We start from the raw sequence: 16102 nt of genomic DNA on the forward strand, positions 1-16102 counted from the left end.
ACAATGGCCAGATCCCAAGTCGGCACCCTCGTACGAACTGCTGGCCTCAGCCTCAAAGTGCCACGGAGGAAACGAGTTATAAGCGGGTGTCTCCCAAGAGAAACTCCACTGAAAGGGACGTGGTAAGCAGCTAGTGCCGCCACATACACCTTTAGTGTGGAGGGGGATAACCCTGTGGAGAAGCGCTCCTGCAGGAATTCCAGCACTGCACCCACTGGGCAGTTAACTGGGTCCTGCAGGTGTTCTCCACACCAAGAAGTGAAAAGTTTCCACTTCAAGGCATAAAGCTTCCTCGTGGATGGAGCTCTGGAGTTAAGAATGGTCTCAACAACCTCGGTTGAGAGACCGGAGTCTATGAGCTGGGCCCCCTCAGAGGCCAAGCCCACAGTTTCCACAATTCTGGGCGGGGGTGAAGTATCGTGCCCCCCGCCTGGGAGAGTAGATCCCTCCTGACCGGGAGCTCCAAAGGAGAACCGTCCAGGAGAGAAATCAGGTCCGCAAACCATACTCGGGCCGGCCAGAACGGGGCTACTAGTAGTAGACTGACCCCGTCCCGGCGGACCCTCTCCAGAACTCCTGGTAACAGAGCAATCGGGGGAAAGGCGTACAGACGTGACCTCGGCCACGGCTGCACCATAGCATCCAACCCCAGGGGGGCTGGAAGAGTGATGGAGAACCACCGATGACAATGAGTGGTCTCCTTGGAAGCGAATAGGTCCACCTCGGCGCGACCGAAACTCAACCAAAGGAGCTCCACCACCTCGGGGTGGAGTCTCCATTCCCCTGGCCTCGGCCCCTGCCTCGACAGGGAGTCTGCTACCACATTCAAATACCCAGGGAGATACATTGCTCTCAGAGATAGTAGCTTCCCTTGGGACCACAGGAGGATCTGACGGGCCAACTTGTAAAGCCGGCGAGACCGCAGGCCCCCCTGATGATTTATATAAGAGACCACCGACGTGTTGTCTGATTGAACTAACACATGATGGCCTCTCAGGTCTGTTAGGAAGTGTTTCAGAGCCTGAAACACAGCCAACATCTCTAGACAATTTATGTGCCACGAAAGATGATGATCCTGCCACAGACCTTGGGCTGGGCGACCACTCATGACCGCCCCCCACCCTGTGAGGGAAGCATCCGTCGTTAGCGTTATGCGACGACAAAGAGCCCCCAGCACAGGACCTTTGGATAGGAACCAAGTTTCTCTCCACATGACCAGAGCACGAAGGCAGCGCCGCGTGACTTTGAACGTGCGGAGCGGATTTCCCCTCGGGGAGAATCCCTTGGTCCTGAGCCACCACTGTAGCGGTCTCATGTACAACAGGCCGCAAGGTATAACGTTGGACGCTGCTGCCATCAGACCCAACAGTCTCTGAAACTGCTTGACAGTGAGTAGCTGGCCTAGCTTCACTTGTTTCACAGCTGAGAGAATCGAAGCGATGCGGGTCGGAGAGAGTCGCGCCCGCATCGATACCGAATCCCAAACGACACCCAGAAAAGTGGTCTTCTGGGAAGGAGATAATACACTTTTCTTTGCGTTCAGCCTCAACCCCAACTTTCTGATATGAGCGAGGACGACATCTCGATGCCGAACCGCCATCTGCTCGGTCTGAGCTAAAATCAACCAATCGTCGATGTAATTGAGAATACGAATGCCCTGAAGCCTCAGAGGCACTAGTGCTGCATCCATGCATTTCGTGAAAGTGCGGGGAGATAAAGCTAGGCCAAACGGAAGAACCCTGTACTGGTACGCCTCGCCCCCGAAGGCGAACCTCAGGAACTTCCTGTGTTGTGGAAGGATGGACACATGGAAGTATGCGTCCTTCAGATCTATCGTGACAAACCAGTCCTCGGACCTGATTTGAGACACGATCTGCTTGATAGTGAGCATCTTGAATTTTAGCTTCCCTACCGAGCGATTCAATATGCGCAGGTCTAAAATTGGACGCAACCCCCCATCCTTCTTTGGAACGATGAAATATCGGCTGTAATAACCTGACTCCAAACTGGGAGGAGGAACCCGTTCTATAGCCTCTTTTTGAAGGAGCGTTTTCACCTCTTGTTCCAATACCAGAGCCTGCTCGGGGCCCACCACTGTGTGCAGAACCCCTCTGAATTTTGGTGGACGACACCTGAACTGGATAGCATAACCCTTTTCTACTGTCTGCAGGACCCAATGAGATATTTTTGGAAGGCTTTTCCACTCTGCCAGAAATTCTACTAAGGGTACCAGCCTCTCGAGACTGGCCTCTGGTGTAACTTGAGCAGCAGACGCAGCGCCCTGTAACGGCGCACCGGCAGGGAACAACTGGTCTGACCGCTCTGAGACCCTCCTCAGAGGGAGCGAGCGTCCCTCGGGAAAGCGCTCGCTGGGATCGTCTGTGCCCCGGCATAAAGGCGGGGTTGGCAGAACGAGCCCCTGAGGGCACCGAGGAGGAATGGGCACCGTAAAAAGAGGTGAACACCTTTCCGCCTCGGTGGGGACCACCCTCAGCATCCTGAACGGCTTGGCGTCAGGACTTCTTCTTAGCCGAAGCCTTCTTAGCCAATATAACTGTCCTCAGATCAGTTCTACTGGGAGAAGGCTTCGGCTGAGAGTGTCGCGGCTGAGCCCACTGTCCAGCAGGGGGAGCACGAGACGCGACACTCTGCCTCTGCTGCGCTCTATGTGATGAGCTCGAAGACGGCCGGGGCTGCTCCCGCCCAGCAGCCCCAGGGACATGAACTTTAAGGGGAAGAAACTTTTTAAAAGCTGCAGTTTGTTTCTTTTCTTCTTGGAATTTATCGATAACTGAATTCACAGCATCACCAAACAACCCCATGGGAGAAAGAGGAGCATCTAAAAGAAAAGCTTTTTCTCTCTCTTTAATATTAGTCTGATTTAACCACAAATGTCTTTCTGCGGCCACCAGAGCTGCCATAGAACGACCCATTAATTTGGCCGATTCTCTGGTGGCACGCAGGGATAAATCAGCAGCCTGACGCAGTTCGCGAACTACGTCAGTACTGACCTCCTCACTCTCACTCATGTCCCTTAGCAGATCAGCCTGGTATGCCTGCAAGATTGACATAGTATGCAGACATGACGCAGCCTGACCTGCTGCCGAATATGCTTTACCCACCAAAGCCGAAGTGTTTCTTAAAGGCTTGGTGGGTAATGCCGGTGCCTTAAAAGATGATGCTGCTTCGGGGGAGAGATGGCTCGCAAGCGTCTCTTCCACACGAGGCAACGCACCATAACCATGAGCCTTGGCTCCCATAATATTAGCGTATGTTGAAGTCTGGGGACTAAACACTCTATATGACACCGGTTTTCTCCATGATTTCGACACCTCGGTGTGGAGATCATGGAAAAACGGCAGGCACCGGCGTGGAGGCTGCACACGTGACGGCAAAAATCTCTCATCCAACTTTGATTTAGAAACAGACTCCTGTCTAGTCACTGGCCATTCAATATTAAGTTTTTCAACAGCTCTTGTTAACACCTCCATAAGCTCATCACTCTCAGGAGTGTGGGGTGGCGAATCCTCCACATCTCCCTCAACACTAACAACATCAAGTTCCTCAGAACTGGATAGCATTGGTGCCTCAGCCCGAGCGGAAGAAACCGCAGCGCGTGCTTCCGAACCCGGGACTGAGGCACTGGATCTCACAGGTGAAGGGAGAGATAAGGCAGAGCCCGTCTCAAACCCCGCTGTGAGATCCATCTGCGATCCCCACGATAAGCGCCGCCGCTCTGCCTCGGCAGAAGCGGGACCCGAACCGCGGGGAGCGCGCACCGAACCGCTCTCCTCAAAGAGCGACCGGCGGGAGCGGAGCGTCCTTAACGGCAAACGCTCGCAATGCTCACAGTCTGCTCCCTCGAGAGCAAACTGGGCATGCTGAACTCCCAAACAAACAACACAAAGATCATGTGTATCCCCGCTCGTTAAATAACGCGAGCAGGGAGGAACACACTTTCTAAACTGCTGTTCGTCCGCCATAATCTCTCAATATATATATATATAGGGATAAATTGTTTGTGTGGTGCAGGGTATGTAAGACAGACAATATCACACAGGGACAGATTCACATGTAGCGCGACTGAAAGCACAGAAGCTAATGCGCTTGTGTTTTTGGGGTGCTTTATAGTTTCCTGGTCGATGACGTCACCCGCCTATGACGTTTCATCTCTCCATTGGGCTGATTCCATACGTGCTTCATGACGCACAACGCAGGGGCGTTCCCGCAGCGTTTGACGCAGCTCGAAGTTCCCTTGAAAGGGAACTAAGATTTACATGTGGTCTCAGACATTTGGCCCCATTGTACATGCAACAGGACAGTTAAAGAGTGAGAAATGGAGTCACATTAACAGAATACAGAGGAATTGCATCATCTCTCTCATTTGGCTAAATAGATAATACAGTGTGTCTACAGAGGATGTGAAGATGAGAAAAAGAGTTTCTGAATATTTAGTGCAGAGTGTCTGTGTCCTCTGAAAAGAATGAAGAAGGGTAAACAGGTGCACCTGTGTGTTTTTATGGGTTCATGCTTGCCCAGGTACTCACAGGGGTAGAGTTGTTTTGTAGGAGCGCTAAGCTGTGCATCTTTTGTGACTCTGTAGGCGACATCAGGCCCTTTTGAGGACTTCCTGTGTGTGCAGAAGCCTGTAGTTTTCGTTACACCCTCTGGCAAACTGTGAAAATCTAAAATCTTTAGGAGATCGGCTGGCTCAGCTGCAAAAAAGGAGACACAGAGACATACAATTAGTTTAAAGCCATTTCAAGTCACATATAAAGATCAACAACTTTATTATATTATATTATAGATATATTTTATCATTAAACAATTCAGCACCATCAAATCTGTATGTGATTGTTCAATTTGTGTTAAAAATAGGGAAAAAACTTGATGACCTGCTACATTTTCCAAAAACTGCATTGTACAACTATTTGAATAATTTTATTTTAGTATTTTTAACTTTCATTTTTATTCATTATTTGATTGGGCAGCAAAAATTAAGGTATCTTTACATTACATTAGAATTGCAAAATAACCTTGAAAGTATGGCTATGGACATGAGAGTCATATCATGTCTACTATGTATGTGTGTCTATAAGCGCGTATATGTGTATATATGTTTACATGATAACCTGTTGACTTCTTTCACTCAAAGATCTCTTGTACTAACCGATTATGGAAACAGGTTTTTCTTTTTCTTTAAATGTTACATTTTGAAAGAATTTCCATGTAAATACCCATGAAGCTGTGTTGACTGTTTGTTACTGTCTTAGTTCTGAAAAGTTATATAAAAATATTGAACTAAACATGCAAAATACTCAGGTCATGTGACAAAATAGCATAGTATATAAACGATGCTATGTTGTCACATGACCTGAGTATTTTGCATGTTTAGTTCAATATTTTTATATACCACATGACAACAACACACTATACTACCATTTTAACCATGTAAGTATGCATGCTGAAAATAGTATGCATTATACATTGCATAGTATGCAATAAGCAGCTCACTTGTATTTGTGCCCATAGAACCGCAAACTAAAGTACCATCGGGACGACCATGAGAACGACCCAGCACAGAACAACAAACCCAGCCAAGTGTTGAATGTCTTTAGAGGTCAGCTGGCCATATGAACACTGGAAACACTGTCTACAAAGTTGCATACACACAACCTTTCCACTCTAGTGGAGATATCGAGTATAGACCACACACAGTTCCTACGTCTGCTTTGTGACAGGCTTTAAATGCACATATGCACACACATTTGTGGTAAAGTGTTTGTGTGTGTTTAGTTGATCAACTTGAGGAACCATTTCATTGTCTGCAAATCACCTCCAGCTGCTGCTTGTTAAAATCACTCGGGGAACACACACACACACACACACACACACACACACACATCTCTGGTCATTATCTTAAGCACGTCTTATTTACATTGAAGACAGAGTGACAGAATGAAACACAGACACTGTTTATCCATGACCTGTTGGTGTGATTCTGATCCGGTCAGTCTGATTTAGTCTAGAAGACAGCGCTGAGATGCTTCAGAGTGTTTACATTTTTCCTTGAGGTATTTATATGAAAGTCCATCTGTTCATTTCACTGCCGCTCGCAAAGAGAAACTAAAAAGAATATTTGAAAAGTGAGCATCTTTACAGCTGAAGTGTGGCATTTTTTCATCACGAAACCAAATTTGACACTCTTTGCTTTTTGTATACGTTCTTGTTCTAATTCTGAATGATGCACGCTGCTCCAAAGCAGAAATGTTTGTCTGCATAATCTTTCATCAAAATGTAACAACTTTCTTATCCTCAGAAATACATCCAAACAGATATTTAGTCAGTGTTTTAGCAAACTCTCATTTGTCTGGCTTTATGTAACGCCCACTTTTAACAGTCCAATCAGTTTTTACAGATGGACAAAATCAAGACCTGCCCCGTATATTTTTTTGTTGAATATCCTGTTTCGCTCAGACATACAGTACATCACGTTACAGATGTAAAATGGTGTGGGACAATCCATTTCTCTGACCAATTAACTTCAGTTTTACTTATTGACTTAAGTACTAAAAAGTAAATACTTTCTGACTTCAGGGTCAATTGAAATAAAAATAAATACTTTTTTGTCAATATAATATTTAAAATAATATAGTGTATAGTAAAGTATATTCATTTTATATATTCATATAGTGTATAGTAAAGTATATTCAAGTATATTCAGTCTCTTGAATGCAATAGAATAGATTAAAGTGTCAGCCAAAATGCATAAAGTGAAATGTTATGTAAATGAATTAATGAAAGTGTAAAAATACTGAACATTGTGACTATACTCTAAACTAATCTAAATAGCAATATTACAAACTTAATTCACATTTGACAAATGCACACATACTGTAACAATATAATACTCGTCGAATGTCTTTCATTTGAGATCATTTGATTTTAGTCTAGATTAATTCACACCAATTGTAAATCTGCTTATTTTGTTATTGACTTTGGCAAGTGGCTGATACGAACATAAAAGTAATATCATCAGACAAGATCATGTATACACACACAAACAAACCCATTTTCACTGCCTGAGAAATTTGATAGTACTCATCATCATGAACGGGACACTTGTACTAAAATGACACAACTGCAATAATTCAACTGATTACACTATAATGAGATTCTTCTGAGCACCTGTGGGACCTGCTGAGACAGACAGAGGCGTCAGAGATGCGAATCGGTGAACCACGCTGAGGTTCTCTGGTTAGCCAAAGCTATTCCGCAGTCCCTGTCAAAGTAGCAATGAGGTTTGCTAAGGTAAAACACATCACTGTGGTTTAAGGATATAAATGCTCCATGGGCTTCCCCAAAATTAGCTGTTTTATATTCATAGGTCTTAAAATGACATGCTGTAACAGCTCGATGATAACGTGGTGTCAGTCAACAACATCTTAATTTAGACTCAGATTGCATATTGTTAACATAGCCAACTGTGGGAAATAAAAGCACGCCTGAACTTTACAGTTGCGAAAGATACTTTGTAAAATATGTGATCACATACTAACACATTTGATACACATAAATGTGGTAATAGTTGCAGATATGAAGATTTGTCGCACATCTACTGCACATAGAAGACCAAACGCTTTGCTATAGTGTGTATATAATGAACTATCTCTCATGTAAACCGGAAGATGCTGCTAGAATCAACATGAGCGCTCGCAGGCAGAGCTAATATTTACATCAGTTAGCATTAGCTATGTGTTTTCTTAAGGATGTTTAGGGGAAAAAGCTGTAAATGGAGGCGATGTGTTACAGCTGTTTTTCCACACAAAACCCACAGCAGGGAATCAAGACCTGCAAACACAGTGTGACCCAGTAACCCACTTACAGAAGTTCAGCATTCAAAAATAGACATGAGAACTCCATTCCACCAAGAAATACCAACACTCTAATAAAGCTCTTCGTTTTGCTGTATGGTTCTCTAAAGATTAAAAATGTTCATTAAAGGTGCTTCGGATCAGTTTGGGGTTGGTAAGATTCTTTTATGGTTTTGAATTAAAGGACAAGTTCGGTATTTTACACGTAAAGCCCTGTTTTAAGATCATTTCTGATGAAATAGAAAAATCGCTGCAAAAGATGCTTTCCAACATGTTTTATTGTAGTTTTTGTCCAAATCCATTGACTTGTATTGGATGTTCTGTGAGGTACGGTTTTACTCCGCCTCCGGAAACGGAAATGGGGTTGTTTGTATTCTTTCTGTAGTCTTCCAGTCGCGGTATCGTAGGCTACGCTATCCAAACATTGGCAAAGGTGCATTATCGCCACCAACTGGGCTGGAGCGGCTATTATTCAAGCTCTCAAGGGAAGAATGTCCGGGTGTGAGGGCCTTTGGAAAAATAGGTCCACAGTTTTACAACGGATGGTAAAACACCTGTTGGAAAGCATCTTTTGCAGTGATTTTTGGGTGAGCATATCAGTGAACACCCCAGACCACTCAGTGAGTTTTACGTCTTTGTAAACTAAAGTTTAATGCATTTTATGAATGATTGTTCCAATGCCCCTATGAAACTATTGTGGGGGGGGGGGGGGGGGGTGCTAACACAGAAACCGATAATTCTCGGGACAGCAGCATTTGTCCAAATTTCAATCTTAACCGTTCAATTTCATCAGAAACGATCTTAAAACAGGGCTTTAAGTGTAAAATACCGAACTTGTCCTTTAAGCCTATTCTGCTCACCAAGGTTGCATTAATTAATAATATTTTTTGAGCAGCAAATCAGCATTTATACATTATAGATTTTAAAATATTTTAAAATGGAATTTCGTTTTTAATTGTAATAATATTTATTTCACAGTATTTCTATTTTTACTGCATTCTTGATCAGACAAATTTTGTTTGATCAAGAATGCAGTAAAAATAGAAATATTGTATAAAATCGATAATGTATAAATGCTGATTTGCTGCTCAAAAAATATTGTTATCCATGTTGGAAACAGCTGCTGTTTAATATTTTGTGGATTCTTTAATGAATAGAAAGTTTAAAAGAACAGCATTTGTTTAAAATGGAAATCTTTTGTAACATTATAAACATCTTTACTGTGAATTCTGATCAATTTAATGCAAAAGTATTAATTATCTTAGTGACCCAAAACATTTGCACTAGTGTAAATAATATAAATATGTATTTAATAATATACATATCGACTTTTAGGTTCTAATTAGAACCTTCATCTTCAAAAATGTATTCTTAGTTGAGACACAAATCACTAGAACAAACGAAAAAGATGTATAAAAAAACGGATTGTTCTGGCTCTAATTCTGATTAGTTTTACACAGTTTTTGGTCTGAAAACACAACCTACTATGGTTAAAAATAAATAAATAAATAAATAAATAAATATAGCATGCTGTCTCAGGTGGCTTCTTGATTTAATTCACCAGATCAATAGGATTGTGTACATATATATGGTGTTCTCAGTGCAGTGATATGTGTCAGCTGTGTGTACTCAGCCAGTATTACCCGTTCAGGTGGGTTTGTGTGAACATATTTAAGCCGTAAGTAAATCTGATGTTTTACAACATACTTTACAGCTTGGGTACGGTGGAATCTATCAACATCCTGTAAAATGTCATGTTTAAAATCACCCACGCATACAGGACCAGCTCAGGTGAAGCACTCGGGTTCACCTTACAACCACACAGCAGGAGTGTTTACACTGTGTGTGTGTGTGTGTGTGTGTGTGTGTGTGTGTGTGTGTGTGTGTGTGTGTGTGTGTGTGTGTGTGTTTACACTCTTAAAGAGGCGTCCCAGAGGAACAGAAACATCACCTGTTGAGATTTACTCAGTCACCACAGTATTTCCCTCTGCAAACACCCACAGACCACAGCTCAGGTGTGTGTAAACATTCCCATTCACAACTTATTAGGAGGAAGAATTGCTGTTCCTAAACATCGACTGCCACACACACACACTTTTCCTGAGGTGATTATAATTAGACAACAATGTCCGCAATTAAAATACACAGGAAATAAGAATAAATCAAATGAACATAATGACTAATCTCTCAGTCTCTCTGAGAATTAAACGTGTTGGGTTTCAGTGCCAACTTTTAATTACATATCGACAGCAAAACAGATGCCACACACACACACACACACACACACACACATTTCAAAATATAAACACATCAAAACAACCACATCCAAAACAGCACAACACACAAAATCATACTGCTTAACTTACTGCACAACACACACACACACACAAACACACACACACACACACACAGTACTACTCCTGTTTTCAGATATCTTACAATATTTTGGAAAGCTGCCCGAGATTATAAATGTTAAAAGCTAAACTTTTGTGACTTGTTGCTCAAAAATGTTCAAATAAAAGTGTGATTAAGCACTGGTTTTGAAAACCTTTGCGTAAATGCCCAGTAAACAAAAAATATGGTCTAAGTTTGCTAAGGTTCCCATTAAGTTATGAAAAGTCATTTCCGAATGTTCAAAATGTCCAGATTTTTTAAATATTTTAAAATGTTTTTTAATGGTTATGTGAACTTTCTCTGAGTTTTCTCGGAGCCATCTAGTAACGCTTAAAAAACTATAGACAAATGTTCAAGCATTCAATAAATGATGTATAGATAGCAATTTTGTGCCAATGTTTGAAGAAATTAAAGACCAGATAACTTTGAACAAACAAACGTTCTATTAATGTTACTGGAAGAATGTTTGTTCATAACCTTGAGAGAACAGAAGTTCCAGAGGTTCTGAGAATGTTCTCTGTTAGCTTTGAACTCAAAAACAGCACAGCTCACCTGAACTCTTTAACACCAAACACCCCAGGCCAAAACTTGACTGTTTGATCACATTATAAATGTTTAAGCTTCTCAAAAGCTCATTAAACCAAATCACACTGAATTAAGGAGCTTTACTGTGATGCTAACACTAGATTTGAACTTCCTGAAGGAAATAACACCGCTTCCAGAGCAGAAGAATAATGTGAATATTTTAGGCAAGTCTACATTTTATTTTATTTTTCAGTTTGTATAAATGATATGGCAATGCCATGACATTCATCACATTCAGATTGTGAGCATACAGGTTAAAAAAACATGTAAGACATTCCACAAATTATAATTCTATATGCAAATAAATGCAAGAATGAAGACCAATCACATTTCAGTTTTTAAATACACTACCTTTCAAGTCACTTCTGCTCACCAAGGTTGTATTTATTTGAGCAAATATTATGAAATGCTATTACAATTTAAAATAACTGCTTTCTATTTGAATATATTTTAAAAATGTAATTTATTCCTGTGGTCAAATCTGAATTTTCAGCATCATTACTCTAGTTTTTACTCTTCAGAGTCAAGTGATCCTTCAGTAATCACTCAAATATGCTGATTTGCTGCTCAAGAAACATTTTTTATTATTATCAATGTTTAAAACAGTTGTGCTTCATATTTTTGTGATAACTGTGATACATTTTTATTCAGGATCCTTTGTTCAAAACTTATTTGCTGAATAAAAGTATTAGAACTTGCTGATTAAAAGTAATAATTCCTTTAAAACTCTTAAACTCCCCAAACTTTTAAATGGTAATGTATGAATATTAATATTATACACAGATTCTGAAGAGTGAACATGGCCTATGGGAGATTTTAATCTCCAAGCATTAATCTTATAAAAATAAAAAAATATAAAGCATGTGTAAGGTTGAAATTATTATTGAAGTATAAATTTATTTCTGTACCTTAAAGTTGCCATGTGTAATTTCTGTTCCACTAAAACTCTTCAGTGGTTAATCTCTGGCTAAGGACGGGTAATTAACGACAAACTGATCACATGATGACCTGGATCTTCGTCACAGCATCGTGAGAATCAAACAAATGTTCAATATTCAGCACAAAATCAAGTTTGCTTTCAGCAGAGGGCTCTGAGCTTCAGCTATGTTGGGGTCACTGAGGTCGTTCTGTATAAAATCAATCATCATTTTTGACCTCCATTTCAGCATGACATGCAAATACTTCCAATATGCTTGCAGGGTTTGGAAACAGTTTGGACCTTGTGAACACACAATCATGTGGCAGAGAAACTAGCTAACACACACACACCGGAAGGTTGATGGAGGAGACACAGGAAGACTGTTGGCAAGATGAAGTCTCTCTCTTTCTCTCTATTCCCATCATGAGATAGTGACCAGACTGACTAAGTCTTTTTAATCGCAAAACAACAGGAAATGGACGAGATAAGAGAATGAGATACACATATTTATTTGGCAGACATAAAACATCCAAGTTCATGCATTTATATTTTTACTGAATCCCATGAGCTTAAGTACCTTAAGCACCATAATCACAAAAGAATACCCTTAAAATACCCTAAAAACGGAATAAACTCCCTGGCAACCACCCACAACAGTTTGCATGTAATATATGTTAATTATTAGGGATGTCCCCGAATCCTAATTCCGAATTCAGAAAGTGAATTGCGTATTCTACGTAGGCCCAAAAGTGACATGGTTAGCCTTGCTGCGGTAGTCGTTTACAGTAAATCAGATTTTATTTATCATGTGAAGATACAGTAGTAAGGAGAGATGACTGACAGGGGATTTTGTGAGCAACAGATCCTGAGAGTCAAATAACAGAGCATTTCATGAGAAATACAAAACTCTTGGTCCTAATACATCTACAGTGTGTGTTTATGTGGTCCTGGTAAACCCTACGTTATGGGAATAAATTGTCCCCACAAAGATGGCAATATCCGAAATCCTTGACCTTGTGGGGGTGTTTTTGGGGCCCTATAAGGAAAACAACATGATGTTTTTTTGAAAATGTTAAAATGCAGAAAGTTTTCTGTGGTTTAGGGGTAGGGTTTAGTGATAGGCAGGTCGGCTTTTTTTCCAACCCGCGGGTCCCGCTTATATGAAATGATTTGGCCCGCCCCAGCCTGCCTCACACCACTGTATCTATTTTTACAACCCGCCCAGCCCCACACAGACGACCATTAAATAGACATACTAGGCATTGTAATGTAAATGAAAACAGCCTTTATTTCAGCCTGAAAGTGCTTGGAAACATTGCCCTGTAAACTGGCAACAACAGACGATTATGAATATGAGCATGAATGTGGGAACTGCTTGGCTGATTGGAGCTGCTTGACACCAAAGGTTTGGGGACATCATGCAAGTTATGTTGTTACAGCCATTCGTATTGTAACCTTATCAAAGAATCTAATAAATATGAAAATAGATATTCCCAAATATTTAATATAGGCTGGAAATTGCACGCAACATACATGGGTTTTTTTTTAATGACCCCGCCCCAACCCGCCCCGCAAATAAAGTGAGAATTTCTTTCCCTGCCCCAACCCGACCCGCGGGTTACTCGCGGGGTCCGCGGGTTATGAGACGACCCGCGCATCACTAGTAGGGTTAGGGTTAGGGGACAGAATATACAATTTGTACAGTATAAAAATCATTTTGTCTATGGAGAGTCCTCTAAAAACCACATGTACAAGTATGTATGTGTGTGTGTGTGTGTGTGTGTGTGTGTGTGTGTGTGTGTGTGTGTGTGTGTGTGTGTGTGTGTGTGTGTGTGTGTGTGTGTGTGTGTGTGTGTGTGTGTGTGTGTGTGTGTGTGTGTGTGTGTGTTCTGCGCAGACAGAAGCACCCGCGCCCTCAGAGTACTCGGACGTGACTGTGATTACAAGAGGTAAAAACGATATAAATACTGTTCGTTTTCTCACACAAACCGACTCGTTTCGTGTCTTAGGCCAACAATGTGTACTTACATTTATGAGTCATTAAATCATGTTTAATTTGGACTTCTCTGTGCATGCTCTTTGAGGTGGACCCCATATATGTGCATTATATGACTGACAGACAAAAACGGTTTGACCTAAATATATCAAAATTGAAAATACTTTGGAAACAAAGACACCTACATCTTGGATGCCCTTGAGGTAAGCTAAAACATATCAAAAATTATTTTCAAAGTGAACTATCCCTTTAACACTAAAAGGGTCACAACTAGTAGAATAAGTTTTCCACAATGCAACATCTGCACACAGACCAGAAATGATTCAAGTTCCTTTAGAAAACTTAACTGTGCATATCCAAAGCACATCTGGACCGAGTGAAACGTCTCATGTTTACGGGGGTTCTGTGGATTTTGAACCAAGAAAAGTTTTGAATGTTCTAGGATGCCTAGAATGTTCCATTTATCAGAAACACATGTAGCATTAAAATACAAAACCACATCAGACGATAATTACGGAGAAATTCACTTTAGATGAATCCATGAAAATCTGACCTTAAAAAAACTGAAAAAGGTGTCAATCACTGACTTAAATCACACTGTGATGTCATTGTTCATTGAAGCACGGCTTTACAGCGGCATTTGATTCTGACACATTTGAGTAGTTTGGAAGCGTGTCATGATAATGTAAGATCTGTGAAGCAATAACTTCAGAGAGAGAAAGACTTGCATGCATAAGTCAAAAGTTAAAGGGTCTTTCTGAAACTCAACCCTTATGTTCAAAGAGTCACAGATTATCTGCCCTTCTGCAACCCATAGCTAGGTGGTTCCTAAGGTATTCTGATCCGTTGTTAGCATGTTGCTATGAGATTACGACGGTGCGTCCCAATTTGGGCACTTATGCATTATTCTATACCGATTTGTAGTTTAAATAGTGAGAGTAGTGTGATTACACTGAAAATTACAAAAAGAAAAAGTACATTTTAAATACCCGGACGATGCACTTAATTAACCCATAAACGCATACCTCAGGTCTTTAGTGACTTGGGACGTCATTCACGAATCACTACCCTCCTTCTCATTCATTTTTTCAAGTTAGACATCAACCTTCTTAGTATTCCTCAATCAATTCATTATAAACAATTATACACGAAAATTTTTTTACAATTATAATAGCCTGTTTTCCCATTAATTTTTTTTAAAAATGTATTAGGGTCGCTAATGACCCATGGTGTGTTACAGTGTAAGTATATTTTTTCTGCACAACAATAATTGAATCTTTGATTACTGAATAATTGCATTTCACCTTTATTCCACAAGGTGTCAATGTCTGATACACAATTATGAATTGACTTTTCACTCATAGTTATCGCAGGCAGAAAACAAAAGAATAGGAAGTATCATCAGCACAACTTGGAATGGCTCAGCGATTTACTGCAGAGCAAGTACTGAACGCACTCAAACATTACTATCAGTGTCACTTGATGGTGGATCTGCTGAAAAAGCTGTCAGCGATCAAAATATTGATATTGAAGATGTTAGTTTTGATAGTTTTGATAATATGTTTGAGGTCACGAATATGAGTGTACTAAATGCACTGGGAAATGAGTTCTGACGAGGAAAGTGATGACAGTATAAAACATCTGCTCAAACTGAACCCTTCCAAGCTCCAAAAGTTAACAAAATATGCTTTATTTTATTCTACTGTAATTGTTACTCTAATATCAGGAGAATTGTATATTATCCCAACAGATCCATCCGTGTTAAGATATAGATCCGTGTCGCTAAAGACATGAATATGTAATAATAAAACATTCATGAATTTAAGGGTTAACTGAAAAAGCCAATGTTGGACACTTCATGCATTAACTATCAGAGCTTTAATTATGTAGCAGAGGGGGAGGGGCTTCTTATAAAGTTCATACACTATATGGATGAGTACATAGTGTATAAGTGCATAGTGTATAGTGCGTAATATGGGAGGCAACTCGAGTGTATTGCTATCCTGTCACTAAGATGCACTGATGGGTTTTAGGAGGCCGGTGCTGACAGTTTAATGATAGGTCAATCTGAGTGATTGACTGCTCCTCAACCAATAGCAGCCAATCAAGTGGGAGGAGTGCCCTGTGGGTGCACGGATGGTGAAAGCCATCTATATTACGACCTCACTTCTGCCGCATGCAGGAGGTCATTGTCCACCAACTGACCTTTGACCTGGACAGAGGTGTAATGAGAGGGAGGGCAGAGTTCATAGGGCTAACGGGGAAAATTGCAGGTATTCCGACCAGGTGCTTTGAGCTTCTTACATGGCTTAAGTATATTTCCTAGTAAACCAT

At 41.0% G+C, this 16102-nt stretch overlaps 1 protein-coding gene across 2 annotated transcripts in view; it reads right to left on the reverse strand.

Moving 5' to 3' along the window:
- col5a1 (procollagen, type V, alpha 1) overlaps positions 1–16102 on the reverse strand; it is a 116616-nt gene that overhangs the window by 84991 nt on the left and 15523 nt on the right. For both annotated transcript variants that reach the window (XM_077194272.1, XM_077194271.1), the window contains exon 2: positions 4548–4715. In XM_077194272.1, coding sequence (XP_077050387.1) covers positions 4548–4715 — 168 coding nt within the window. The remainder of the gene's footprint in view (positions 1–4547; positions 4716–16102) is intronic.

The sequence above is a fragment of the Siphateles boraxobius genome, unplaced genomic scaffold, assembly GCF_051911475.1.
Source record: "Siphateles boraxobius isolate OS27281-9 unplaced genomic scaffold, OSU_SipBor_1 11, whole genome shotgun sequence".
Lineage (NCBI taxonomy): Eukaryota > Metazoa > Chordata > Actinopteri > Cypriniformes > Leuciscidae > Siphateles > Siphateles boraxobius.